The sequence below is a fragment of the Rhinatrema bivittatum genome, chromosome 8 (assembly GCF_901001135.1).
Source record: "Rhinatrema bivittatum chromosome 8, aRhiBiv1.1, whole genome shotgun sequence".
Taxonomy (NCBI): Eukaryota; Metazoa; Chordata; class Amphibia; order Gymnophiona; family Rhinatrematidae; genus Rhinatrema; species Rhinatrema bivittatum.
Genome location: NC_042622.1, coordinates 170,798,563 through 170,822,274, shown reverse-complemented (window position 1 = coordinate 170,822,274; position 23,712 = coordinate 170,798,563). Strand labels below are relative to the sequence as shown.

The window sequence follows — 23,712 nt, the reverse complement described above, 5'->3', positions numbered from 1 at the left end:
GGCGCAGAAGGCGTGGACGCACTGGTCCTTCCTTGGCCACGTCATCTCCTCCTCTACGTGTTCCCACCGTGGCCACTAGTGGGCAATATTCTTCGGAGAATAGAGGCCCACCTGGGTCTGGTGATCCTGGTCGTACCAGAATGGCCACGTCGTCCTTGGTTCTCAGACTTAATCAACCTCGCGGTGGACGGCCCTCTACGCCTGGGCCACCTGCCATGCCTACTGTGCCAAGGCCCAGTATTTTTTGACCAGGCAGAACGCTTCTGTCTTGTGGCATGACTTTTGAAAGGCGGCGACTCCGACGCCGGGGATACCCGGAGGCTATAGTCACAACTCTCCTGAAGGCTAGGAAAACATCAACCTCCATCGCTTATGTACGGGTCTGGAAGGTCTTAGAATCCTGGTGCCTTTCTCATTCCACACAGCTGAGATCGGCTTCCGTGCCTCAGATCCTTGCCTTTCTTCAGGACGGTTTGGAAAAGGGTCTCGCTTACAACTCCTTGCGGGTCCAAGTCTCGGCTCTTGGGTCCTTGGTCCACCTGCAGGGGCACCTTCTGCTGTCTTCTCACCCTGACATCGTTCGGTACCTCAAAGGGATAAAACATTTGAGGCCCCCGGTCCGGAATCCTTGTCCCTCCTGGAACCTCAACTTAGTGCTCCGGATCCTGTCTGGACCTCCCTTCAAACCTCTGCGCTCTTCCACTCTCAAGGACCTCACTCTCAAGACTGTCTTTCTGGTGGCCATTTGTTCTGCCCACCGGGTCTCAGAGCTACAAGCACTGTCATGCAGGGAGCCCTATCTCCATTTTACTGATTCTGGGGTCTCCTTGCACACAGTGCCCTCATTCCTGCCCAAGGTGGTCTCGGCCTTTCATCTGAACCAGACGGTGGAACTCCCGTCCTTCTCTACCAATGATTCAAGGGAGCTCCGAAAACTGGATGTTAAGCGCATACTGATTCGTTACCTGGAGATCACCAATGAATTTCGTCTTTCGGACCATCTGTTTGTCCTCTGGTCAGGTCCAAAGAAAGGCTACAAGGCGACGAAGACAACCATCACTCGCTGGCTGAAGAAGGCGATTGTAGCGGCATATATAGGGGCGGGTAGACAACCCCCTCTGGGGGTCAAAGCATATTCTCTTCGATCTCAGGCGGCGTCCTGGGCGGAAAGCCAGGCTGTCTCCGCTCAGGAGATATGTTGTGCAGCGACCTGAAAATCTTTACATACATTCGCAAGGCACTATCATCTACAGCTCCAGTCGCCGGTGTCCGGTTACTTTGGCGACAGTGTCATTCGAGCAGGGCTTTCAGGGGCCCACCCTATGTAGGGAAGCTTTGGTACATCCCACCATCTGGACTGATCCTGGTACGTACAGGGAAAAGAAAATTATTCCTTACCTGCTAATTTTCGTTCCTGAAGTACCATGGATCAGTCCAGATGCCCTCCCTAAGAAATTTGGGGATTGGGGTTTACTGCTCGACTTCCCTTCTGACTTCGCTACTCTGTTTACTCTATTCAGCTGTTAACCTCGATGTTTAAGGGGCTGTTTTCCATAGTTCTTTTTGCAAGTTCACTTCAACACCGGTTTTGAGGTATCTGTTCTATATATTCTTATTCCTTCATTCATTTATTTATTTATTTATTTAAGGTTTTTTTATACCGGCATTCATGAAATCGTTCACATCATGTCGGTTTACATAAAAACAGGGGTGCGAAGAAACAACCAAGAACATAATAAACGTGATGAAGAGATGCAGTTACAATTAACAGGGGCTAATGAACTGGGGTTGGAGGAAATAAAGAGAGATAGAGGAGGTTAATTATATACAAGTGTACAATATATATATAGAGTCCAATATATACGGCTTCTGTGTGGAGAATTTATTGATGGTGCGTGTTAGGTGGAGTTCGGGAAGGCTTGCCTGAATAGCCATGTCTTGAGTCTTTTCCTAAAGGTTAGGAGGCATGGCTCATTTCTGAGATCTGGGGGGATGGAGTTCCATAACGGTGGGCCTGCTGTGGACAGGGCTCGGTCTCTTAAGGTGCTGTGATTAGTGGTTTTGGTGGGTGGAACAAGGAGGCATCCTCTGTAGGCTTCTCTGGTCGGTCTTGTGGATTCATGGTCATATCTGGTTGTTAGCTTGATCCATCCTTCTCTCTCTATGGCTTTGATATGCTATATACTGAGGTTTCCCAGAGGGTGCTCTGGTTTATGAGGCAGCACCCTCTGAAGCTTTGTTCTGACTCCATCTGCTGGATGGGGGACATAACCCACCGTCTGGACTGATCCATGGTACCACAGGAACGAAAATTAGCAGGTAAGGAATAATTTTCTTTTTTTTCACTAGATAACAAAACTATATTTCTCACAGGACAAGCAGGATGGTAGTCCTCACATATGGGTGACATCACAGGATGGAGCCCAATCACGGAAAACTTCTGTCAAAGTTTCCAGAACTTTGACTGGCCCCTACTGGGCATGCCCAGCATGACACTAACCCTGCAGCCAGCAGGGGTCCCCCTTCAGACTTCTTTTTTCCACGCAGCAGTAGCCTCGCGGTTAAGGAGCTCTGCAGAGATTCCTGACAGGAATTTTCCTCACGGAATTACTAAAAGTTCATTTGCCCCACAGGGGTCCCTCCTCTAACTTTTTCAAGCCGCAGTACTCCGGTAGGTTTTTACCCGTGTTTCCATCGATTACCGTCGAGTTTGGCCCTCTCCGCTTACTGGCCGTCGACCGTACCGCGGCTCAATTTTTTCCATGGCCATGGCGTCAGGGTTCCGTCTGTGCCCAAACTGTAGTCGGACCATGTCCATCACAGACCCCCATAAAGTCTGTGTAATATGTCTTGTACGAGAGCACGATGTCTTGACCTGCACAAAATGTGCCTTAATGACACTAAAAGGTCGCAAGGCCAGAATGGAGAAGATGGAATTTCTATTCCGTGCTCAAACCCTGACTCCGTCCATTGCATCGACGTCGTCAGAACTGGCACCATCAACTTCGCGTCAGCATCGTCCACCGACCGGTGACCGTCTGGCATCGACGACATCTTGGCCTTCGACACCCTCTACTCCCCCTCAGGACCGAGGGGATCGTAGAGACAAACATCGCCATCGGCATAGAAAGTCTCGGACCATCGAGGGAGCGAAATCATCGACCTCGCCATTGTCCAAGCCGCCGTCGAAGAAGCCCCGTCCAGAAAAGGCACCGACCTTTTCGGCGACCAGGTCACCGAGGCAACCTTCCCCCGATAGGGCATCAGGAGCCGCGACTCCGCCTTTAATGGTGGTCCCTTCGGCTATGCCTCTGCCTCCTTCTTCTGTTCCGGAGCCGGGGCTGCTTGCTCCAGGTCTCCGAGAAGAACTGGACCGGATGGTTCAGGAGGCCATCGACAAGGCGATGCAACGACTCCAGGTTCCTCCGGCACTGACACTGGTACCGATTGCGGAACCGATCACCGACCAGATTCCAGCAGTGTTGGCACCGCTGCTGTCCAGGATGGAAGCACTCATAGCCGCTTTTCCACTGATGGACCCTGGGTCACCAATGGCACCGGTGCCCTCCCCGCTCACTCTGTCATCGGGAGGAGAAACACCATTTCTCATCCCTCCTTCGGGAGTTCTGCCTCAGCCATCAATGCCGATACGTCCATCGCCACCAAGCCATCCATCGATGCCCTCGATGCCTGCGCCAGTGCCCTTGATGCCTTCATCAGTGCCTCTGATTATTCCTTCGATTCCTTCGGAGCCTAGACCAGGACCTTCAGGTATCCCACCATCCCATCCCCCTCTACATCCTGGAGGGGCAGGTGCTGATCCCTATGATACCTGGACTGATGATTCCTCACCAGACACCGATGATTTGCCTTCACCACCTTCACCCACTGAAAGTAGGAAGTGTTCTCCTCCAGAGGACCTTTCCTTTATAAATTTTGTGAAGGAAATGTCTGAATTGGTTCCCTTCCAATTACAGACTGAACAGGATGATAAACATCAGATGATGGAGTTGCTCCAATTCCTGGATGCTCCCAAGGTAATAACCTCCATCCCTATCCTCCAGGTTCTTCTGGATCTCCTGAAGAAGAACTGGGAACATCCTGGCTCCACTGCTCCAGTCCACAGAAAAGCTGACACTACCTATTTGGTGCAGTCAGCTCCAGGCTTTCAAAAACCACAATTGGATCACCAATCTGTAGTGGTAGAATCGGCTCAAAAGAGAGCAAAGAGGTCAAAGCCTCATACTTCTTTTCCCCCTGGCAAGGAACAGAAGTTTCTAGATGCCATTGGCCGCCGAGTCTACCAAGGATCAATGCTCATCTCCCGAATTTCCGCTTATCAGCTCTATATGACCCAATATAATAGGGTCATTTTCAAGCAGATACAAGACTTGACAGACTCCCTGCCTCAGCAATTTCAAGATCAACTCCAAACTCTAGTAAACAAGGGTTTTGAGGCAGGCAAGCATGAGATCAGATCATCTTATGATATCTTTGATACTGCTACAAGGGTTTCTGCAGCTGCTATTTCTGTGAGAAGGTGGGCCTGGCTTAAGACTTCTGACCTTCGCCCTGAGGTACAAGACAGGTTATCCAACCTGCTCTGTGTAGGAGATAATCTGTTTGGCGAACAGATTCAGCGGACGGTGGCGGAACTTAAGGACCATCATGAGACCCTAAGACAGCTCTTTCTGATGCCTTCTGATTATTCTTCCAAACAACTCTTCAAAAAGGACTCTAAAAAGTCATTCTTCCGCCCGAAGAAGTCCTACCTGCCACCAACCAGATCCCGTGCCACGAGACCTTTTCAAAAAGCACAGTCTCATCAAACAAGTAAACAAAAACCGCAAGCAGCTCCTCAGCCAGGGCCTGCTTCAGGTTTTTGAATTCCACCTAGAGAGCAGCAGCCAGCTTCCATTGCCTCTTATACCAGTGGGAGGTCGATTGTGCCACTTCCACAACATATGGCACTCAATCACCTCAGACCGATGGGTACTGGCGATAATTGCTCAGGGTTGCCATCTGAACTTTCTCTCCGTGCCACCAGACTCCCCACTTCTACCGACGTGGAGAACATCCAATCACTCCGTCCATCTGGATCAAGAGGTCTCCCTCCTTCTCCAGTCCAAGGCAATAGACCCCGTACCTTACTCTCAGCAAGGTCTAGAATTCTATTCCCGGTACTTTCTAATCCCCAAAAAATTGGTAGGCGTTCGTCCTATTCTGGACCTATGGGCCCTCAACAAGTAACTCCAGTGAGAGAAATTCAAAATGGTAACCTTAGGCTCACTTCTTCCTCTTCTACAAAGAGGAGACTGGCTCTGCTCTCTTGACCTCCAGGACTCATACACTCATATTACAATAACTCCTTCTCATTGCAAATACCTGAGGTTTCTAGTAGGCCCCAAGCACTATCAATACCGAGTGCTTCCATTCGGCCTAGCATCTGCGCCATGAGTCTTCACAAATTGCCTCGTAGTAGTTGCAGCCTTCCTCAGGACCCAAGGTGTTCATGTCTACCCCTATCTAGACGACTGGTTAATCAGGGCTCCCACTCAGCTAGCTGTTCTGTCGTCCCTCAATCTAACCTTACACACTCTAATTTCATTAGGATTTCTCGTCAACTACAACAAATCCTTATTACGTTCTCCTCCAGAGGGGAGGAGTTAGCAATCTGTTATCGCTCACCCCGCCAGGAGGGCGGAGTTGGCAATCTATTCTGCTTTTCTTCTGAAAGGGGGAGGAGTTAGCAATCTGTCATGATCTGCTCCTCCAGAGGGGAGGAGTTAGCTATCTGTAGTCCTTACCCCGCCAGGAGGGCGGAGTAGTAATCTGTTAGCAAACTGCTGTAGATGCTCCTGTAAGAAAGGAGATTGCAGTCTGTAATGGATCAACTCCCCAGGAAGAGGAGTTGGCAATCTGTTCAGTGATACTCTTCTGAGGAGAGGAGCTAACAATAGGTATATTGTACTTTGCTACAGAGATAGCAATCTATCATGCCTCCACTACGGAGTAACAATCCGTTATATAAAGCCTGCTGGTAAGTCCCATAGAAAGAGAAGGTAGCTATCTATATAATACTTCCGTAAGCGGTGTTAGTGGTCAGTAGTGGTTGGATCCCACAGAGTGATAGTAGTGTAAGGAATGACCACTTGAAGGAAATGGTGAATCCCTGGGCGGATGGCAGATGACAGTGCCCCCAGGAGGAGATCCTGGGAGGAACCACCGGCTAGGCTAGAATATGAGATAAACACAATAATTCTTTATTAGGCTGGAAGCTGGACCACCAGAGGTGGCAGTAGTGAGTCGATGTGTTCGGCAGGGCAGAAGTCTCTCTGATACTGGAATATAATCTCTGGGTCGCTGAGCTGTAGAGAAAGACTAGAAGTAGTGTGTAGACAGGGTATACTGGATACAAGATGGTACACTCACAATAGTAGATGTCTGCAATGGTCTCTATGCCACAGAGAGTCTTCAGTACATTAGGAACAGGAGCCATAGGCGAGCACTGGTTCCTACAAACAGTCTGTAATAAGAACTCACAATAGCTGTATATGGAATGGCTTCTAGAGTAGAAGAGAGTCTGTAAAGGATTCTAGGAACATGGGCCCTCGTGGAGCGAGTACTGGTTCCTATCTGCAATCTTGCCAATAGAACTCTCGGACTCTGTACCTGCGATAACGTCTTGGACGGAAGGGAGTCTTCAGAGCTATAGGAATGTAGGCCCTCGTGGAGCGAGTACTAATTCCTATCTACAATAGAACTCACTGTGTTCACGTCTGCGATCGCTTCCAGGCAATGAGGAGTCTTCTGAGTATTCAGGGACGTAGGCCCTCGAGGAGCGAGTACAGGATCCCGTCTTGGCAATCTGAAATCAAGAAGAGAGAGCGGAGCCCCCGTGGAGCGGGTACTCCTGGTAAGTTTGAAAAGGCTGAGCAGTGGAGAAGGATTCCCCTAGCTGACTTGGATCGTTGTTGCAAGTATCGTGGACTGCCGAAGCAAGTCCTGTTGGAGTTCCTTGCTAACTCATTAGAGGTTAGCAAACAAAGACCTTTTAAAGTGGAAATGGATGACGTCACTATGGGGAGACACTCCCGAGGTTCGCGCCATTGCTGGTTCAAAGTCTGGAGCGCGCGCGTGCGCCCTTACGTCATCAGGAACATGGCGGATCCGTAGCGTCAAGCCAGCCCGGGGATACCGGGACCAAGAGGCAGAGAGAAGCCGTGGCTGCATCTGTCCGTCAGAGCCGAAGGGAGTCGCTCCCAAGGTAGAGAGGGTGGAGCGAGAGGCGAGAAGAGGCACGAACGCAACAATCCTACTTAGTCCCATCTCAAAACTTGTCGTTCATTAGGTCAGACTTGGACACCTTGCAGGCAAAGGCTTTCCTGCCTCGACAGCGAGCCCTCACTCTCGTGTCTCTTGCGCACCAGCTGCGGTCTCAGCACTCCGCGACTGCACGCCACTTTCTCATCCTCCTGGGACACATGGCGTCCTTAGTTCAGGTCACACCAATAGCCCGTTTGGCCATGAGAGTCATGCAGTGGACTCTATGTTCTCAATGGACTCAAAGCATTCAGCCCCTGTCGACCATTGTCCACGTAACTGACTCACTCTGTCATTAGCCTGGTGGAAAAATCAGATCAATCTCCTCCAAGGCTTGCCTTTCCAGGCTCCAGATCTTCAAATAATTCTCACCACCGATGCTTCCAACCTCGGATGGGGAGCCCATGTGGCCAATGTGCAGACAAAAGGCTCTTGGTCTCCAGAGGAAGCCAAACACCAATTCCCTGTACGTACCAGGATCAGTCCAGGACACCTGGGTTGTGACTCCGCACCAGTAGATGGAGACAGAGCAAAACTTGTGGGAGGAGCCATATATGACCCTGTGCCAGCCACAGCCCCTCAGTCTTACTCTGTCTCCAGTAGATGGTGCAGGTGCAGTCACAGCCTCTGCCTGCCCTGAGTCTGTTTTTGGTAGTCAGTCAGGTTTGATTGTGTTGGTATTTAGTTTAAATTGGTAGTTTTTATTAGAAGGTTAAGTCCCGTCCGCCCTGCCTCCCGGGGGGGTTGTCAGGTTCTGAGGGGACCATCCCCCCCCTGGTAGAGGCCGCGGCTAGGGTATAGGTGCATAGCTCACAGCCTGGATATGGAACCTGTTAGAGTCCGTGGGCTAGCATATTTTTTAGAGAGATAGGCAGCATTCCTAGTCTTACTGTTTCTCTCTTGTTGCTGTTTCAATTAAGTTTGCAAAAAAAAAAAAGGTTGTTAGTTTCTTTTTCTTTCAGGGAGAAGAAACGGTCAGAGCTCCCAGAAGGCTGTCAGGCCCTGAGAGGGCCATCCCTTCTGGTAGAGCAGATTGCTGGGGCTAGGGGTTGAGGACCCCACCTTCAGAGCCCAGCCGGGGTGATACCGGGGAGCCCGGCTCACTCACCCCAAATCGGACCGTTCCAGCACCGTCGGGGGCAGCTCTGGTGAGTCTTTAAAAAAAGAAAAAAAGATAGTTTTGCTTTGTTTTTCTCCCTCGCGGCGGTGATTCTCCGGCTCTGTTTTCTATTCTCTCCCCCTCCCCTCTATCCCTCGCGGCCGGCGTTCTTTTTTTTTTCGCGGTTCTTTTCCTCAGCGTTGGCTAGGCCGGCATGCCTCGTGGCGCGTTCTTTTTTTCGCGGTTCTTTTTTCCTCAGCGTTGGCTAGGCCGGCATGCCTCGTGGCGCGGCCTGTACGGCCTGCGGGTCCGGGTGCGCGCGCGCCTCTCCCAGGATGGCCTGTGTTCTGCTTGCATCCCGGGGGGCGAGGGGACGTCGGGGGCGCTTCGGGGGCTCTTGGTGCGGCGCACTTCTTTAGCGATCGCGGTGGGAACGCGTTCTTCTTTGGATCCCAAGGAAGCTAGGGGGAACGCGGGAACTCCCGCCATTTTGCCGCCATCTTCCGCGGTGTCTGGGCTGTCCGGGGAGGGGGCTGGGGATTCTTCCCCCCTCTCCCCGCAGCATCCCGTTCCCAGGCCAGTTTTCCCCGTGGTGCCCGCGGGGCGGGGGAGGGGCCAGGATACCGACTCGGACTCAGAGGGATCCTGCTCCTTTTTTTTGTCAGATTTTATTCCGGCCATGCATAGGGCATTTAGAGCTCGCAAGGCCCTTAAGAGGTGTCTCCCTCAGATCGAACCTCAGGAGGTCCCTCCATCGGCACCTAAGAATCCCCCGCGGATGGACGACACGCCGGGCCCCCACCCAAGGCCAAGCGGCTGCGGGCTGTCCCGCCCTGGGATGATTTGGACACTTCGGACACGTCGGAGGACCTGGAAGACCAGGAGGCTCCATCCCCGCCCCCGAGGGGGGCAGAGGGAGATGGTATGCCCGTGCAAGGGAAGGCACGACAGGGTCAGAACTCAGCAGGCGACGACCCGAGGGTGATTCGCCTCTTCCGCCGTGGCGAGTTGGGCCCCCTCATTCCAGCCATTTTGGGGAGTTGGAGATAGCGGAGCCCGTCGAGGAGTCTCGCATCGGCTCCATGGACCCAGTGTAGTTGGGCCTGAGTGGCCCCCCACGGCCTTCCCCTTTCATTTTTGGGATACCCCAGACCTGGGGCTGGAAGGTCACGAAGGCTATGGATAAACTTTATCCCTTGCCGGAGGAAGCGCTGGAGGTTCTGAGGGTACCAAAGGTGGACGCAGCGGTTTCGGCAGTGCGAACCGGACAACTATCCCTGTCACGGGTACCACGACTCTGAAGAGCCTTCAGGATCGGAAGTTGGAAATCCAAGAGCCCGGGCGGCGATCAATTGAAGAAGATTTGAAGTCTCGGCGCTCGGAGCCCGGGCGGCGATCTGCAGTAACTTCGCCTTGCGGGCTGGACTCCGTTGGGTCCAGCAGCTGCTAGCTAATGAGGGCCTTTTCCGAGGAAGAAGCCAAACAGGCCTGGCGCCTTGAGTCGATAATAACATTCTGTGCGGACGCCCTACATGATCTCCTCAGAACCTCGGCTCGTTCCATGGTATCCGCTGTCTCGACCAGACGTCTCCTGTGACTGAGGAACTGGTCGGCAGACGGGGGCCTCTAAGTTTCGTCTGGGCTCCCTTCCCTTCAAGGGCAGGCTGTTGTTTGGGAAGGAACTGGTTGACATGATACAACTCCTGGGCGAGAATGAGGGTTATAGACTTCCGGAGGACAGGGCACGGTCTAAGGGATCCTTCTCTTCTGGCTCCCGATACCGGAGTAGCCGGAAGCCCCAGACTTCTCGCCCTAGTTCTTCTTCTCCTCTTTTCGCTCGGGAGGCGGCAGACAGCAATCTCAGTCCTTTCGTGGCAGGCGATTCGGCAGACCAGCTTCCTCCTCTTCCGTACCCAGTGGTAAGTCGACTCAATGATGTCCGGCCGGTCCATCCCTCGGTTCCAAAGGTAGGGGGCAGGCTGTCCCTATTTTACGAGGTTTGGACCACAATCACAACAGACCAGTGGGTGGTTTCTGTGATAAAACACGGCTACGAAAGTGATGGTAGTGGTGGCGGCGCAGCTACGCCGGTCAGGACTTCTGGTCCATCCTTACCTGGACGATTGGTTGATTCGGGCGAAGTCCGAGGGTCAGTGTCGGCTGGCAGTGGCCAGGGTCCTACAGTTTTTGCAATCTCTAGGCTGGGTAGTTAACTTCAACAAGAGTCAGCTAGCACCCACCCAGACCTTGGAATACCTTGGAGCCGTATTCGACACGAAACAGGGCAAGGGGTGCCTATCTCAGGAACGGATATGCAAGCTACAAGCTCAGGTGAGGCGGTTATTGTCTCTCCGCCGACCACGGGTCTGCGATTATATGACGGTTCTGGGTTCTATGGCTTCAACGCTCGCGTTGGTTCCCTGGGCGTTTGCTCATCAGCGGCCATTGCAGTCATCCTTGCTATCCCGCTGGAAGCCGGTTTCAGAGGAGTCCCACCTACCGCTTCCACTCGCGGGCCAGGCGAGATCCAGCCTGCTCTGGTGGCTGGATTCCAGTCATCTGTCCTGTGGAGTGTCCCTTCTAGTGCCCAATTGGACGGTGGTGACCACGGATGACAGTCTCTCCGGTTGGGGAGCAGTTTGCCTAGGGAAGTCGGTTCAAGGCCTATGGTCACCGTCTCAAGCCCAGTGGTCTATCAACCGACTAGAGACCAGAGCGGTCCGTCTGGCACTGCAAGCCTTCCTACCGCTGGTACGGGGAAAGGCGGTCCGAGTGGTGTCTGACAACGCAACCACTGTGGCCTACATCAATCGCCAAGGAGGGACGAGGAGTCCGCTGGTGGCAATGGAAGCTCAGCTCTTGATGGCTTGGTCGGAACAGACCCTCAGCAACATTGCAGCGTCTCCCATGGCCGGAACCAACAACGTCCAAGCGGATTTTCTCAGCCGTCATCGCCTGGATCCCGGGGAGTGGGAGCTGGTGGACGAGGCGTTTCTTTTCATCTGCAGAACGTGGGGGGTGCCCCACATGGATCTGATGGCCACGTGGCATAACGCGAAGGCTCCGCGATTTTATAGTCGACGTCGAGAAAGGAGAGCAGAGGGCGTCGACGCGTTGGTGCTTCCCTGGCCGACGGATGTCCTGCTGTACGTGTTTCCCCCGTGGCCCAGGATCGGCAAAATTCTCCGGCGCATAGAGTTGCACCCGTCCAACGTGATCATGGTAGCACCGGAGTGGCCGCGCCGTCCGTAGTTCGCAGACCTCGTCCAGCTGTCGGTGGCGGAACCCCTCCGTCTCCAGAGGGTCGCGGGGCTCCTCAGACAGGGCCCCGTCTGTTTGGAGGAGGCGGATCACTTCTGTCTCGCGGCATGGTTTTTCAGAGGAATCGGTTGAAGAGAAAAGGTTACTCAGACGCAGTGGTGGCCACGCGGCTGAGATCCAGGAAGCAGTCTACTCCGTGTCTGGGTGGTCTTTGCGGAATGGTGTGTGAACCGCGGGTTGGATCCCACTTCCGCTTCGGTATCCAATATTCTGGCGTTTCTCCAGGCTGGTCTGGTCAAAGGGTTGGCGTGCAGCTCGCTGCGCGTTCAAGTAGCAGCGCTTGGTTGTTTGCGGGGTAAGGTTCAAGGATCCTCCCTGGTGCTTCACCCGGATATTTCCCGTTTTTCTTCGCGAGGCTAAACATCTTCGGCCTCCGTTGCGGTTGCCATGTCCGTCCTGGAATCTTAATTGGGTGCTCTCCGCCTTATGCTCGGCACTGTTTGAGCCCTTGAAACACGCAACTGTCAAGGATCTCACGTTAAAGACTGTTTTCCTGGTGGCGATTGCGTCGGCTCGCCGTGTGTCGGAATTGCAGGCGTTGTCCGGTAGGGAGCCGTGTTTGCGCATTTCCGATTCGGGGGTTTCCTTACGGACGGTCCCTTCCTTCCTGCCTAAACTTGTGTCGGCTTTTCATTTGAATCAATCGCTTTCGCGGTTGGGGAGTCTTCGGACCCGAAAACGAGAGAATTACGAAAACTAGATGTGCGGAGGTCTCTTCTTCGCTATCTAGAGGTCACTAAGCCTTTTCGGGTGACGGATCATCTGTTTGTGCGGACTTCGGGCCCAAAGAAAGGTTCTGCGGCGTCCCGCACGACGATCGCCCGTTGGCTCAAGGAGGCCTTTGGCTCCGCGTACATAGTACGGGGAAAACCACCGCCTGTGGGTCTTAGGGCTCATTCGACGCGGTCTCATGCTGCGTCTTGGGCGGAATCTTCTCAGGTGTCGCCTCAAGAGATTTGCAGGGCGGCTACCTGGAAGTCGTTGCATACCTTCATTCAACATTACCGGTTGGGTGTTCAGGCTACGGAAGCTGGGGGTTTTGGGGAGAGGGTACTCCGAGCGGGACTCTCTGCTTCCCACCCTCGGTAAGTTAGCTCTGGTACATCCCAGGTGTCCTGGACTGATCCTGGTACGTACAGGGAAAGGAAAATTAGTTTCTTACCTGATAATTTTCGTTCCTGTAGTACCAAGGATCAGTCCAGGATCCCACCCGCAGTGCTACGCTAAAGTAACGGAGAGTCCGCTCATCGTTGTTTACGTAAGCTAACCGCTTGTTTGTTCGCTCTCCCGGTTGGGGAGTCTGGTTCCCCTAGGGGTTTTTTGGAATTATTTCCGTTTCCATAGCGAGTTTGTCTAGTTAGCTATGGTTGCCTTATGGGATTTCTACTTTGACATTACGTATGACTGAGGGGCTGTGACTGGCACAGGGTCATATATGGCTCCGCCCACAAGTTTTGCTCTGTCTCCATCTACTGGTGCGGAGTCACAACCCAGGTGTCCTGGACTGATCCTTGGTACTACAGGAACGAAAATTATCAGGTAAGAAACTAATTTTCCTATAAATTTCCTATGCTCTCAGGGCATTTCAGGATCACCTCTCAAATCAAGTTATCCTGATCCAGACAGACAACCAGGTGGCCATGTGGTACATCAACAATCAGGGAGGCATGGGCTCTTTCCTTCTGTGTCAGGAAGCTGTACAGATATGGGCGGAAGCTCTCTCCCATTCCATGTACCTCAGGGCCACCTACTTGCCGGGAGTGGACAATGTGTTGGCAGACAAGCTGAGTCACATCTTTAATCGCACGAGTGGTCTCTCAACCCCTCGGTAGCGAACTCCATCTTCCAACAATGGGGACATCCTCAGATAGACCTCTTTGTGTCTCTTCAAAATCGCAAAGTAGAGAACTTCAGCTCTCTCATTCGCAGCAAACACTCTCAGCCCAGAGACGCATTCTCCCTCTCGTGGGCAACCGGTGTACTCTACGCATTCCCTCCACTTCCTCTTCTCTCGAAGACTCTCGTGAAGTTACGTCAGGATAAGGGAACCATGATCCTGGTAGCATCTCACTGGCCACACCAAGTGTGGTTTCCAATACTGCAGGATCTCTCCATTCGCAGGGACATTACCTTGGGAAAGGACCCGCTTCTGATTACTCAAAACGACGGGTGCCTTCGCCATCCCAATCTTCACGCCTTGTCCCTGACGGCATGGATGTTGAAAGGTTAATCCTTCAGCCACTTAACCTTTCTGAATCAGTTTCCCGTGTCTTGATTGCTTCACGGAAGCCTTCCACAAGAAAAGCTTACTCTTACAAATAGAACAGATTCACGTCATGGTGCTCTTCTCAGTCCCTTGACCCCTTTACCTGTCCAATCACGAAATTTTTGGACTATCTCTGGCATCTATCAGAATCAGGTCTAAAAACTTCTTCCATCAGAATGCATGGCAGTGCGATAGCCGCCTTCCATAAAGGTATCGGGGATGTTCCTATATCAGTACAACCCCTTGTAATACATTTTCTGAAAGGCTTACTTCACCTGAAGCCTCCACTGCGTCCTCCGGCCCCTTCTTGGGACCTTAACCTGGTTTTGGGTCAGCTCATGAAACCATCAAATTCGAGCCTCTTCACTCCTGTGAACTTCGTTCCCTGTACGTACCAGGATCAGTCCAGGACACCTGGGTTGTGACCCCGCACCAGTAGATGGAGACAGATTAAAACTTGTGGGCGGAGCCATATATGCTCCTGTGCCAGTCACAGCCCCTCAGTCTTACTCTGTCTCCAGTAGGTGGTGCAGGTGTAGTCACAGCCTCTGGGTGCCCTGAGGACTGATACTTAGTTCTTAGTCAGTGTTATTTTACTTATTTTGGTTATTTTAAGCTCAGTTGGTAGTTTTTGATTCTACTTCTGCTTAGAGTAGTTTAAAGAAGCTGTCCGTCCTGCCTCCCAGGGGGGTGGGAAAGTTCTGAGAGGACCATCCCCCCCTGGTTGAGGCCGCTGCTGAGGGTCGAGGACCCGAACTACTAAAGCAGCAGCGTCGGGGGTGACACCGGGGAGCCCGGTTCACTCACCCCCAACAGGAGCAGGAACCCCAGGACCTTGGACAGCGGCAGGTTTGATTTAAAAAAAAAAAAAAAAAAAAAAAAAAGTGTTTTTAAATTCTTTTGTTTGTGCCGGCTCTCCGTTTCTTCTTCGCCGGGGGGGGGGGAGAAAAGGTCCTCGGTTCGGCAAGGGGAGGGGAGTTCTTTTTTTTCGGCATTCAATCTTTAATTTTATTTTTCATTTTTTCCTCACTTTTTCCCGCCGCGGCCGCGAGAATGCCTAGAGGCACAACTTGCCGCGCTTGCGGCTCTGCGCGCGCGCGGCTCTCTCGTGAGGGAATTTGTTCTGCATGCGTCCCGGGCGGGGAGGGACCCTCTAAGTCAGGTAGGGGGGTCCGTTCCCGGTCGGTGCGGTCGCCGTCGTGCACTCTCGCCGCTTCTATCGCGCCAGCTGACTCCTTCCCGCTTAGTGCAGGAGCGGCGGCCATCTTGGCATCAGTTCACGAAGTTGTGCAGGAACCTGCAGGGGTTTCTGCCGCGCCTCCCGAGTTATCTCCTCAACAACGGCCTTCGGGGGGGGCTTCCGCTGGGGGGGCTGAGTCCCCGGATGAGGCTGGCGAGGAATCGGACTCCTCAGATTCGGGGTCGTCTTTTTCGGCGGATTTTGCCCTCCTGCTGCGAAAAGTTTTAAAATATAAGGGCCGCAGGCGCAAGGAACTTCATGGACACTCTAAAAAGGATACTCCAAGGAAGAAAAAATCTCGGGATGACCCTGCGACAGGATCTCGGACACCAAGAGGTATCCCGCAGGATACAGAATCAGAGTCCACCTCACAAGATGAGGTAGATCCGCCCGACGAGCCCCTGATGGGAGCCGATGGCGCGTCAGGGGACAATTCTGCCCAAACAGGGCTGAGCAAACCTTCGCAAGCCGGTGATGGGGACGACCCAAAGGTGGTACGCCTTTTCCGAAGGGACGAGCTGTCCCCGCTTATCCCGGCAATCCTCAGCGAGTTAGGGGTTGAAGCCCCACCGACAGTCTCGCGCCCCGGAGCAACTATGGACCCGGTCCTGCTAGGACTCACTGGTCCAGCGGTAGCCTTCCCATTCCATTTCTCGGCGTCTGACATTTTGTTTCGGGAGTGGGATACTCCTGAACTAGGTCTGAAGGTATCTAAGGCAATGGATAAGCTCTACCCTTTGCCAGAAGACGCACTGGAACTTCTTCGGCTTCCAAAGGTGGATTCAGCGGTGTCGGCGGTAACTAAACGTTCCACGATTCCAGTCACTGGGGCCACAGCCCTTAGAGACATACAGGACAGGAAGCTTGAGGTGCAGCTCAAAAAGATCTTCGAGGTCTCAGCGTTGGGAGTCCGGGCTGCCATTTGTAGCAACTATGCCATGCGGGCTAGTTTGCGCTGGGCCCAAGTTCTACAGGCGAATGCAGGTCTTTCTCCTGAAGAGGCCACGCAGGCGGATCGCCTAGAGGCTGCCATTGCTTATAGTGCGGATGCTCTCTATGACCTACTACGTACTTCAGCAAGATCCATGGTCTCTGCAGTCTCGGCGCGTCGCTTACTTTGGCTTCGCAATTGGTCGGCGGATGGATCCTCCAAGGCTCACCTTGGAGCCCTGCCCTTCAAGGGGAAGTTGTTATTCGGCAAAGAGTTGGATGATCTCATGCTTTCTCTTGGAGAGAACAGAGCTTTTAAACTCCCAGAAGACAGGTCCAGAGCCCGATCCTCCTATCCGTCCAGGTCCCGGTTTCGAGGTAACAAGAGATCTCGTCCTCAGAGGTCCTCGGCTCCTTCTTATCGCTCGACTTCTTCCCGGGCCTCTTCGTGGCCACAGTCCTTTCGTGGGAAACGTTACGGCAGACAGGGAGGCACCCCGTCCGGCACGGGTCCCAAAGCCTCTCAATGAGATACGGCGGGTCCATTCCTTAAGGCAACCAAGAACCTCCGTTCCAAGCGTAGGGGCGAGGTTGACTTTATTTTTCGAGGAATGGACCAAAATAACATCCGATCAGTGGGTCCTCAATGTAATAAGGCACGGTTACGCGTTAGATTTTGTACGGACTCCAACGGACAAGTTCCTGATGTCGCCCTGCAAGTGCCCAAAAAAGACCATAGCAGTGCTCAGCACTCTCAGGCGTCTGGAGGACTTAGGAGCAATCGTCCCCGTACCTCCCGATCAGCAAGACGCAGGTCGTTATTCCATCTACTTCATCGTGCCAAAGAAGGACGGCATGTTCCGGCCAATTTTGGATCTCAAAGGGGTAAACAAATGTCTGCGCATTCCACACTTCAAGATGGAAACAATTCGGTCAGTAATTGCCTCAGTTCGTCCAGGCGAATTCATGGCCTCTTTAGATCTCACGGAGGCGTACCTCCACGTCGGAATTCAGCCGTCTTTCCAGAGGTTCCTCAGATTTTGCATCTTGGGCAGACACTACCAATTTCGGGCTCTTCCCTTCGGCCTCGCCACAGCTCCGCGAACATTTACAAAGGTAATGGTAGTAGTGGCGGCTCATCTTCGACGAGAGGGGTTCCTGGTACACCCCTATTTGGACGATTGGCTGATTCGGGCCAAGTCCGAGACCCGTTGCCGTCAGGCGGTGGCCAGAGTCCTCCAGTTGTTGCAGACCTTAGGTTGGGTTGTCAATCTCAACAAGAGTCAGCTTGTTCCTACCCAGTCCTTGGAATACCTGGGAGCTCTTTTCGACACGAAGCAGGGCAAGGTTTTTCTGTCCACGGATCGTGCACGCAAGCTTCAGTGTCAAGTGCGTCGATTATTAAGTCTTCAGCTGCCGCTGGTTCGCGATTATCTGACGGTTCTGGGATCTATGGCGTCCACACTGGCGTTGGTTCCTTGGGCTTTTGCTCATCTGCGACCATTACAATTTGCGTTGCTCTCCCGATGGAAGCCGGTATCAGAAGAGTTCCACCTACCACTTCCACTCACGACTCAGGCGCGGGAGAGTCTTCACTGGTGGCTCGATCCGGGCCATCTCTCTTGCGGAGTGTCTCTGTTGGTCCCCGACTGGACAGTGGTGACGACGGATGCCAGTCTCTCCGGTTGGGGAGCGGTCTGCCTAGACAAGTCGGTACAGGGCCGATGGTCCTCCGTCCAGTCGCAGTGGTCCATCAACCGTCTGGAAACCAGAGCGGTGCGCCTGGCTCTGCAGGCCTTCCTCCCGTTGGTACAAGGGAAGGCGGTCCGTGTGTTGTCGGACAATGCAACAACAGTATCATACATCAATCGCCAAGGAGGGACAAGAAGTCCACTTGTGGCGGAAGAGGCAAAGCTTCTGATGAGTTGGGCAGAGTGCCATCTCAACTCCATAGCAGCATCTCACATAGCCGGGGTCGACAATGTTCAGGCGGACTTCCTCAGTCGACACCACCTCGACCCCGGAGAATGGGAGCTGACGGAAGATGCCTTTCATCTCATTTGCGATCGGTGGGGGCTGCCCCACATGGACCTGATGGCCACGTGGCACAACGCGAAGGCTCCTCGGTTTTACAGTCGTCGTCGGGAGCGAGGTGCCGAGGGCGTCGATGCACTGGTTCTTCCTTGGCCAACCAACGTGTTGTTGTACGTATTCCCTCCGTGGCCAATGATAGGCAAGATCTTAAGGCGCATAGAGTTGCACCCGTCCAACGTGATCATGATAGCGCCGGAGTGGCCACGGCGCCCTTGGTTTGCGGATCTCGTTCAGCTGTCGGTGGATGCTCCCCTTCGGCTACAGGGGTTTCCGGGGCTTCTTCGTCAGGGCCCCGTTTGTTTGGAGGATGCGGATCACTTCTGTCTCGCGGCATGGCTTTTGAGAGGCAACGTCTAAAGAAAAAAGGCTATTCAGATGCGGTGGTAGCCACGTTACTGCGGTCCAGAAAGCAGTCTACGTCCTTGGCTTATGTACGTGTCTGGGTAGTTTTTGAGGAGTGGTGTATCAGCCGAGGGCTAGATCCCATTTCCGCTTCCGTCTCTGATATTCTGGCTTTTCTTCAGGCCGGTCTAGCCAAAGGGCTTTCTTGTAGTACCCTTCGTGTACAAGTGGCGGCGATTGGTTGTCTGCGGGGTAAGGTTCGCGGTTCCTTTCTGGCCCTGCATCCTGATGTCTCTCGTTTTCTTCGGGGGGCTAAACATCTTCGTCCACCACTACATCATCCATGTTCCTCCTGGAATCTTAATTGGGTCCTTTCTTCTTTGTCTACGGCTCCGTTCGAACCCTTAAAACGGTCTACTATTAAGGATCTTACTTTAAAGACCGTTTTCCTGGTTGCGATTACCTCGGCTCGGAGAGTCTCGGAATTACAGGCTTTGTCTTGTCGGGAGCCATTCCTGCGGATTTCAGATACGGGAGTTTCCCTGCGGACGGTTCCGTCTTTTTTGCCAAAAGTGGTGTCACCGTTTCATTTGAACCAGTCTATTGAGCTTCCTGCTTTCGCAGGTGCTGAATATTCGGACCCGCAATGGAAAGAATTGCGGAAGTTGGATGTGCGGAGGGTTCTCCTCCGTTATCTAGAAGTCACTAACCCTTTCCGGGTGTCGGATCATCTCTTTGTTCTATTCTCGGGCCCAAAGAAAGGAGGTCCGGCTTCCAGGACGACAATCGCATGGTGGCTTAAAGAGGCCATCGGCTCAGCGTACGTGTTACGAGGAAAGCCTATTCCGAACGGTCTTAAGGCTCATTCGACAAGAGCTCATGCTGCGTCTTGGGCGGAATCTTCTCAGGTTTCGCCTCAAGAGATTTGTAGGGCAGCTACCTGGAAGTCCTTACATACCTTCATTAGACACTATCGGTTGGATGTTCAGGCTGCGGATTCCGGGGGTTTTGGAGAGAGGGTACTCCGAGCGGGACTCTCTGCTTCCCACCCTCGGTAATTTAGCTCTGGTACATCCCAGGTGTCCTGGACTGATCCTGGTACGTACAGGGAAAGGAAAATTAGTTTCTTACCTGATAATTTTCGTTCCTGTAGTACCAAGGATCAGTCCAGGATCCCGCCCGTGCTGTTGTGAAGAATCGGAGAGTCCGCTCATCTCTTTTGTTAACTATTCCGGTTATTGCTTTGCTCCCTCGTTTTGGGGTTCTGTTCCGGTTTGGGGTCCTTGAATGGCTCCCTGTTAAGATTAGTTATTTAGTTTAGTTGTTCTGTTTTTTGTCTACTTTGACATTACGTATGACTGAGGGGCTGTGACTGGCACAGGAGCATATATGGCTCCGCCCACAAGTTTTAATCTGTCTCCATCTACTGGTGCGGGGTCACAACCCAGGTGTCCTGGACTGATCCTTGGTACTACAGGAACGAAAATTATCAGGTAAGAAACTAATTTTCCTATATCTCACATGGAAAGTGATTTTCCTTTTGGCAATCACTTCAGCTCGCAGAGTCAGTGAATTACAGGCCCTAGTTACCTATCCGCAGTACTCCGCACTCACCCTAAATTCTTACCCAAGGTAGTTTCGGATTTTCATCTAAATCAATCCATCATACTACCTACCTTTTTTCCCAGGCCCCATTCTAATCCAGGAGAGCAGGCTCTGCATACCCTTGACTGTAAACGGGCTCTAGCATTCTACCTAGACCGTACAGCTGCCCACAGGAAAAGCACTCAATTGTTCGTCTCTTTCCATCCTAACAAATTAGGGCAGTCTGTGGGTAAGCAGACTCTCTCCTCCTGGTTTGCGGACTGCATATTCTTTTGCTATCAGCAAGCAGGCATTCCATTTCAAGACCGTGTTAAAGCACCCTCTGTGAGGGCCATGGCGACTTCAGTAGCACACCTACGATCGGTGCCGCTTTCTGACATTTGCAGGGCTGCCACCTGCCGGAAGACAAGATTCCATCTTCAGCCAGTCTGTGCTTCGTAACCTGTTTACAACGTGCAGTACCAATACCCTTCCGTCTGCCCGGTGGGGTTCAGGATGCCCTTGACCAAATTATATCCTAATCCTAGTGCCTTGTGTACCTGGATACATTTGGTGCATTTCTCGGATATCCTCAGCTCGGTACTCACCCATATGTGAGGACTACCATCCTGCTTGTCCTGTGAGAAAGCAAATGTTGCTTACCTGTAACAGGTGTTCTCACAGGACAGCAGGATGTTAGTCCTCACGAAACCCGTCCGCCGCCCCGCGGTGTTGGGTTTGTTATGTTTTCTTATTTTATTTTTTGGCACTGCCTGTAGCTTTTAAACAAGACTGAAGGGGAACCCCTGCTGGCTGCAGGGTTAGTGCCATGCTGGGCATGCCCAATAGGGGCCAGTCAAAGTTCTGGAAACTTTGACAGAAGTTTTCCATGATTGGGCTCCATCCTGTGATGTCACCCATATGTGAGGACTAACATCCTGCTATCCTGTGAGAACACCTGTTACAGGTAAGCAACATTTGCTTTATAAAAATGTGCATATTAACTTGCTTTTAACAAATGGAATCTTTGTCCTTCATACTATGTGTTTGTTAGACAAGTCAAATTCTGCCATAATTAATCCAGTCTCAGCCTGCCTATTATAAAGAAAGACTACTACATCTTGCATTGTGTTTTAATTATTTTTGGATCCTGATGCAGTAAATTATATTTCCTAGATTTTGTTTTATACTAAGTTTTTTATTATTGTATTTTTATAGTGATCTTCTAAATATTGAAAAGAAGGTGTTTGCTCGGGGCAGAGTTTAGGACTGGGAATCAAAAGCCATGGGCTGTGGTCCTGGCAGTTAAGAGCAAGGTTGTTGTTTCCAGTGTCTAATTTATCTAACTGTAATTTTGAAATCACCATGCAGTGCTCATGCCCAGGGCCTCTGAAGAACTGTGAACTGCAAAGATTACTGGAATACTTTTTATTAATGAAAAATCCTAGCTATTATAATTTCTTCATTGCGCACTTGTCAGTGACATAGATTGAGTGGGATGGATGCCAATAAGACAAGTTTAGAAACTTTTGAAACATGATCTTTGGCTTCTAAATTTTCTTAAATGCCTTATGTGAAGGAAGACAGAAATTCTTTAAAATGTATATATTTTTTTGAAGGATCAAGACTGGCAGGAATTGAGACCGGGGGACCCTGTATTCTTTACTCTCGATGGGAAAGCCATTGTCTATGAAGGGGATTGCACAGTTTACCCAACATTTGTGAATGAAGCTGCTTACTATGAGAAGAATCAAGCTTTTACCAAAACCATGAAAGTAACATTAACTGCAAAACATATTCGATCCTCTGTGCATTAAAGCAGGGATAATTTTCATGAAGATTTTTATATTAGCCATTTTATTAGCATAACTGTTTGGACTTCTTAAAATATACTAAAAGTAAATCAGGTATAGTACAGTGGTCTTTCATAATAAACCTTGCTCTTAACATCTGAGATTGTGTCCCCCAAGGTAAGTTTTATTCAGTGCTTCTTATAGCCAAGGCCCCCAGTTTTCCACGATTCTATGGCTACGGAAAGGGTTACAAAATCTGCCTCTTCCTGCAGAATTTGCTGGTCCCTGCAGAATCACTGCGGGAGACGAGAGCCCATCCACTGTGCTGGTGAAGGGTTGCTGTATTGCGCCAGCACTGCCAAACACCTTCCTGTTCTCCCCTCCCCATGCACATGCTGATGACATCTGTCTCTCATTCCATGCACCCTGGACGCTGACAACTTCAGTTCTCTCTCTCCCTGACATGGGTTCAGTATGGGTTTAGTATGGGTACCTGGGAAGGGAGAGAGAGAACTGAAGTTGTCAGTGTCCAGGGTGCTCGGAATGAGAGACAGATGTCATCAGCATGTGCATGGGGAGGGGAGAACAGGACTCAGACATTCTTCTCAATTATTTGTCTCCTTCAATCCAAACAGTCCGGGTCAATCAGTATCAAAGAGAATGCTTTCAAACTGACTTACTGCCTGTATCCAATACTGTTATTCTACAAGAGCAATACCTCTGACTGGTCCTGTGAAAGCTCATCAGATTAGAGCCACTGCAGCTTCTATAGCGCACATTCAAGCAGTGCCTATCCAGAACATTTGCAGACCTGGTCGTCTATTCATACATTTATATCACATTACATTACTTCAGCAGTATGCTTCAGATTCCTTCTTGGGATCTGCAATTCTAAAAACCTTTTCATAGTATCGATGGCTGTCCACCTTCCATAGGTTGCAAAAAAAAAAAAAATATATATATATATAAAATAAAATAAAATTCACTCAATTCAAAGATTTTCCTTACTGGCAATATCTGTTCGCAACCTATGTGCTTGGGATTCCCACTATGCTTGGCTAAATGCGCTGCTTATCGATGGAAAAAAGCATGTTTGCTTACCGTAAAGGGAATGTAGCCATGCACCCACCCACCTCCCTGGAGAGCCTTCCATCCTCACAACGCCTACATCAGTACTTAGCTTGGAAAACCAACTGAAGAGGAGCTCGAGGAGCATGGGAACCCGAGGTCATGCGCACTTCAAAGCTCTTCGAGCTAAGAGAGTAGCTCCGCCTTCGTGACATCACGGATGACGTCACCCACTATGCATGGCTAAATTCCCTGCTATCTACGGAAAACACCGTTTACGGTAAGCAAACTTGCTTATATACAAATAGATATAAAATCATGCAGTGGTACTTCATAATTGCCATAGAAATTTGAAAAATCTGCCACAGGAAACCGGAGGCTCTGCTTATAGCTGTCAAATTGTCTTATAACTAATCCTCATTATAATAAATAGTTGGACTTCTACTCCCTGTGCTATAAAGAGAGACCACTATACTTTTTAAGTTGTTCCTGAAAACATCTTGTAGAAAACTTGATATTATTACAACTCAAAGAGAGCATTTGAATAGACATTTTTTTACATATAGATTTTAGCATTTTCAAAAGCTAAACTGCTATGTTACACGTGTTTGGATTTTATGAAAAGAGTTAAAACGTCACACTTAAAAATATA

The 23,712-nt window shown here is 51.2% G+C and overlaps 1 protein-coding gene across 1 annotated transcript in view; it reads left to right on the top strand.

Moving 5' to 3' along the window:
- The window catches only part of ASPA (aspartoacylase), an 83,687-nt gene extending 60,684 nt beyond the window's left edge, over positions 1-23,003 (top strand). The window contains exon 6 of the mRNA XM_029611356.1: positions 21,819-23,003. Coding sequence (XP_029467216.1) covers positions 21,819-22,016 — 198 coding nt within the window. The 3' untranslated portion in view covers positions 22,017-23,003. The remainder of the gene's footprint in view (positions 1-21,818) is intronic.
- The last annotated feature ends 709 nt before the right edge of the window (positions 23,004-23,712 follow it).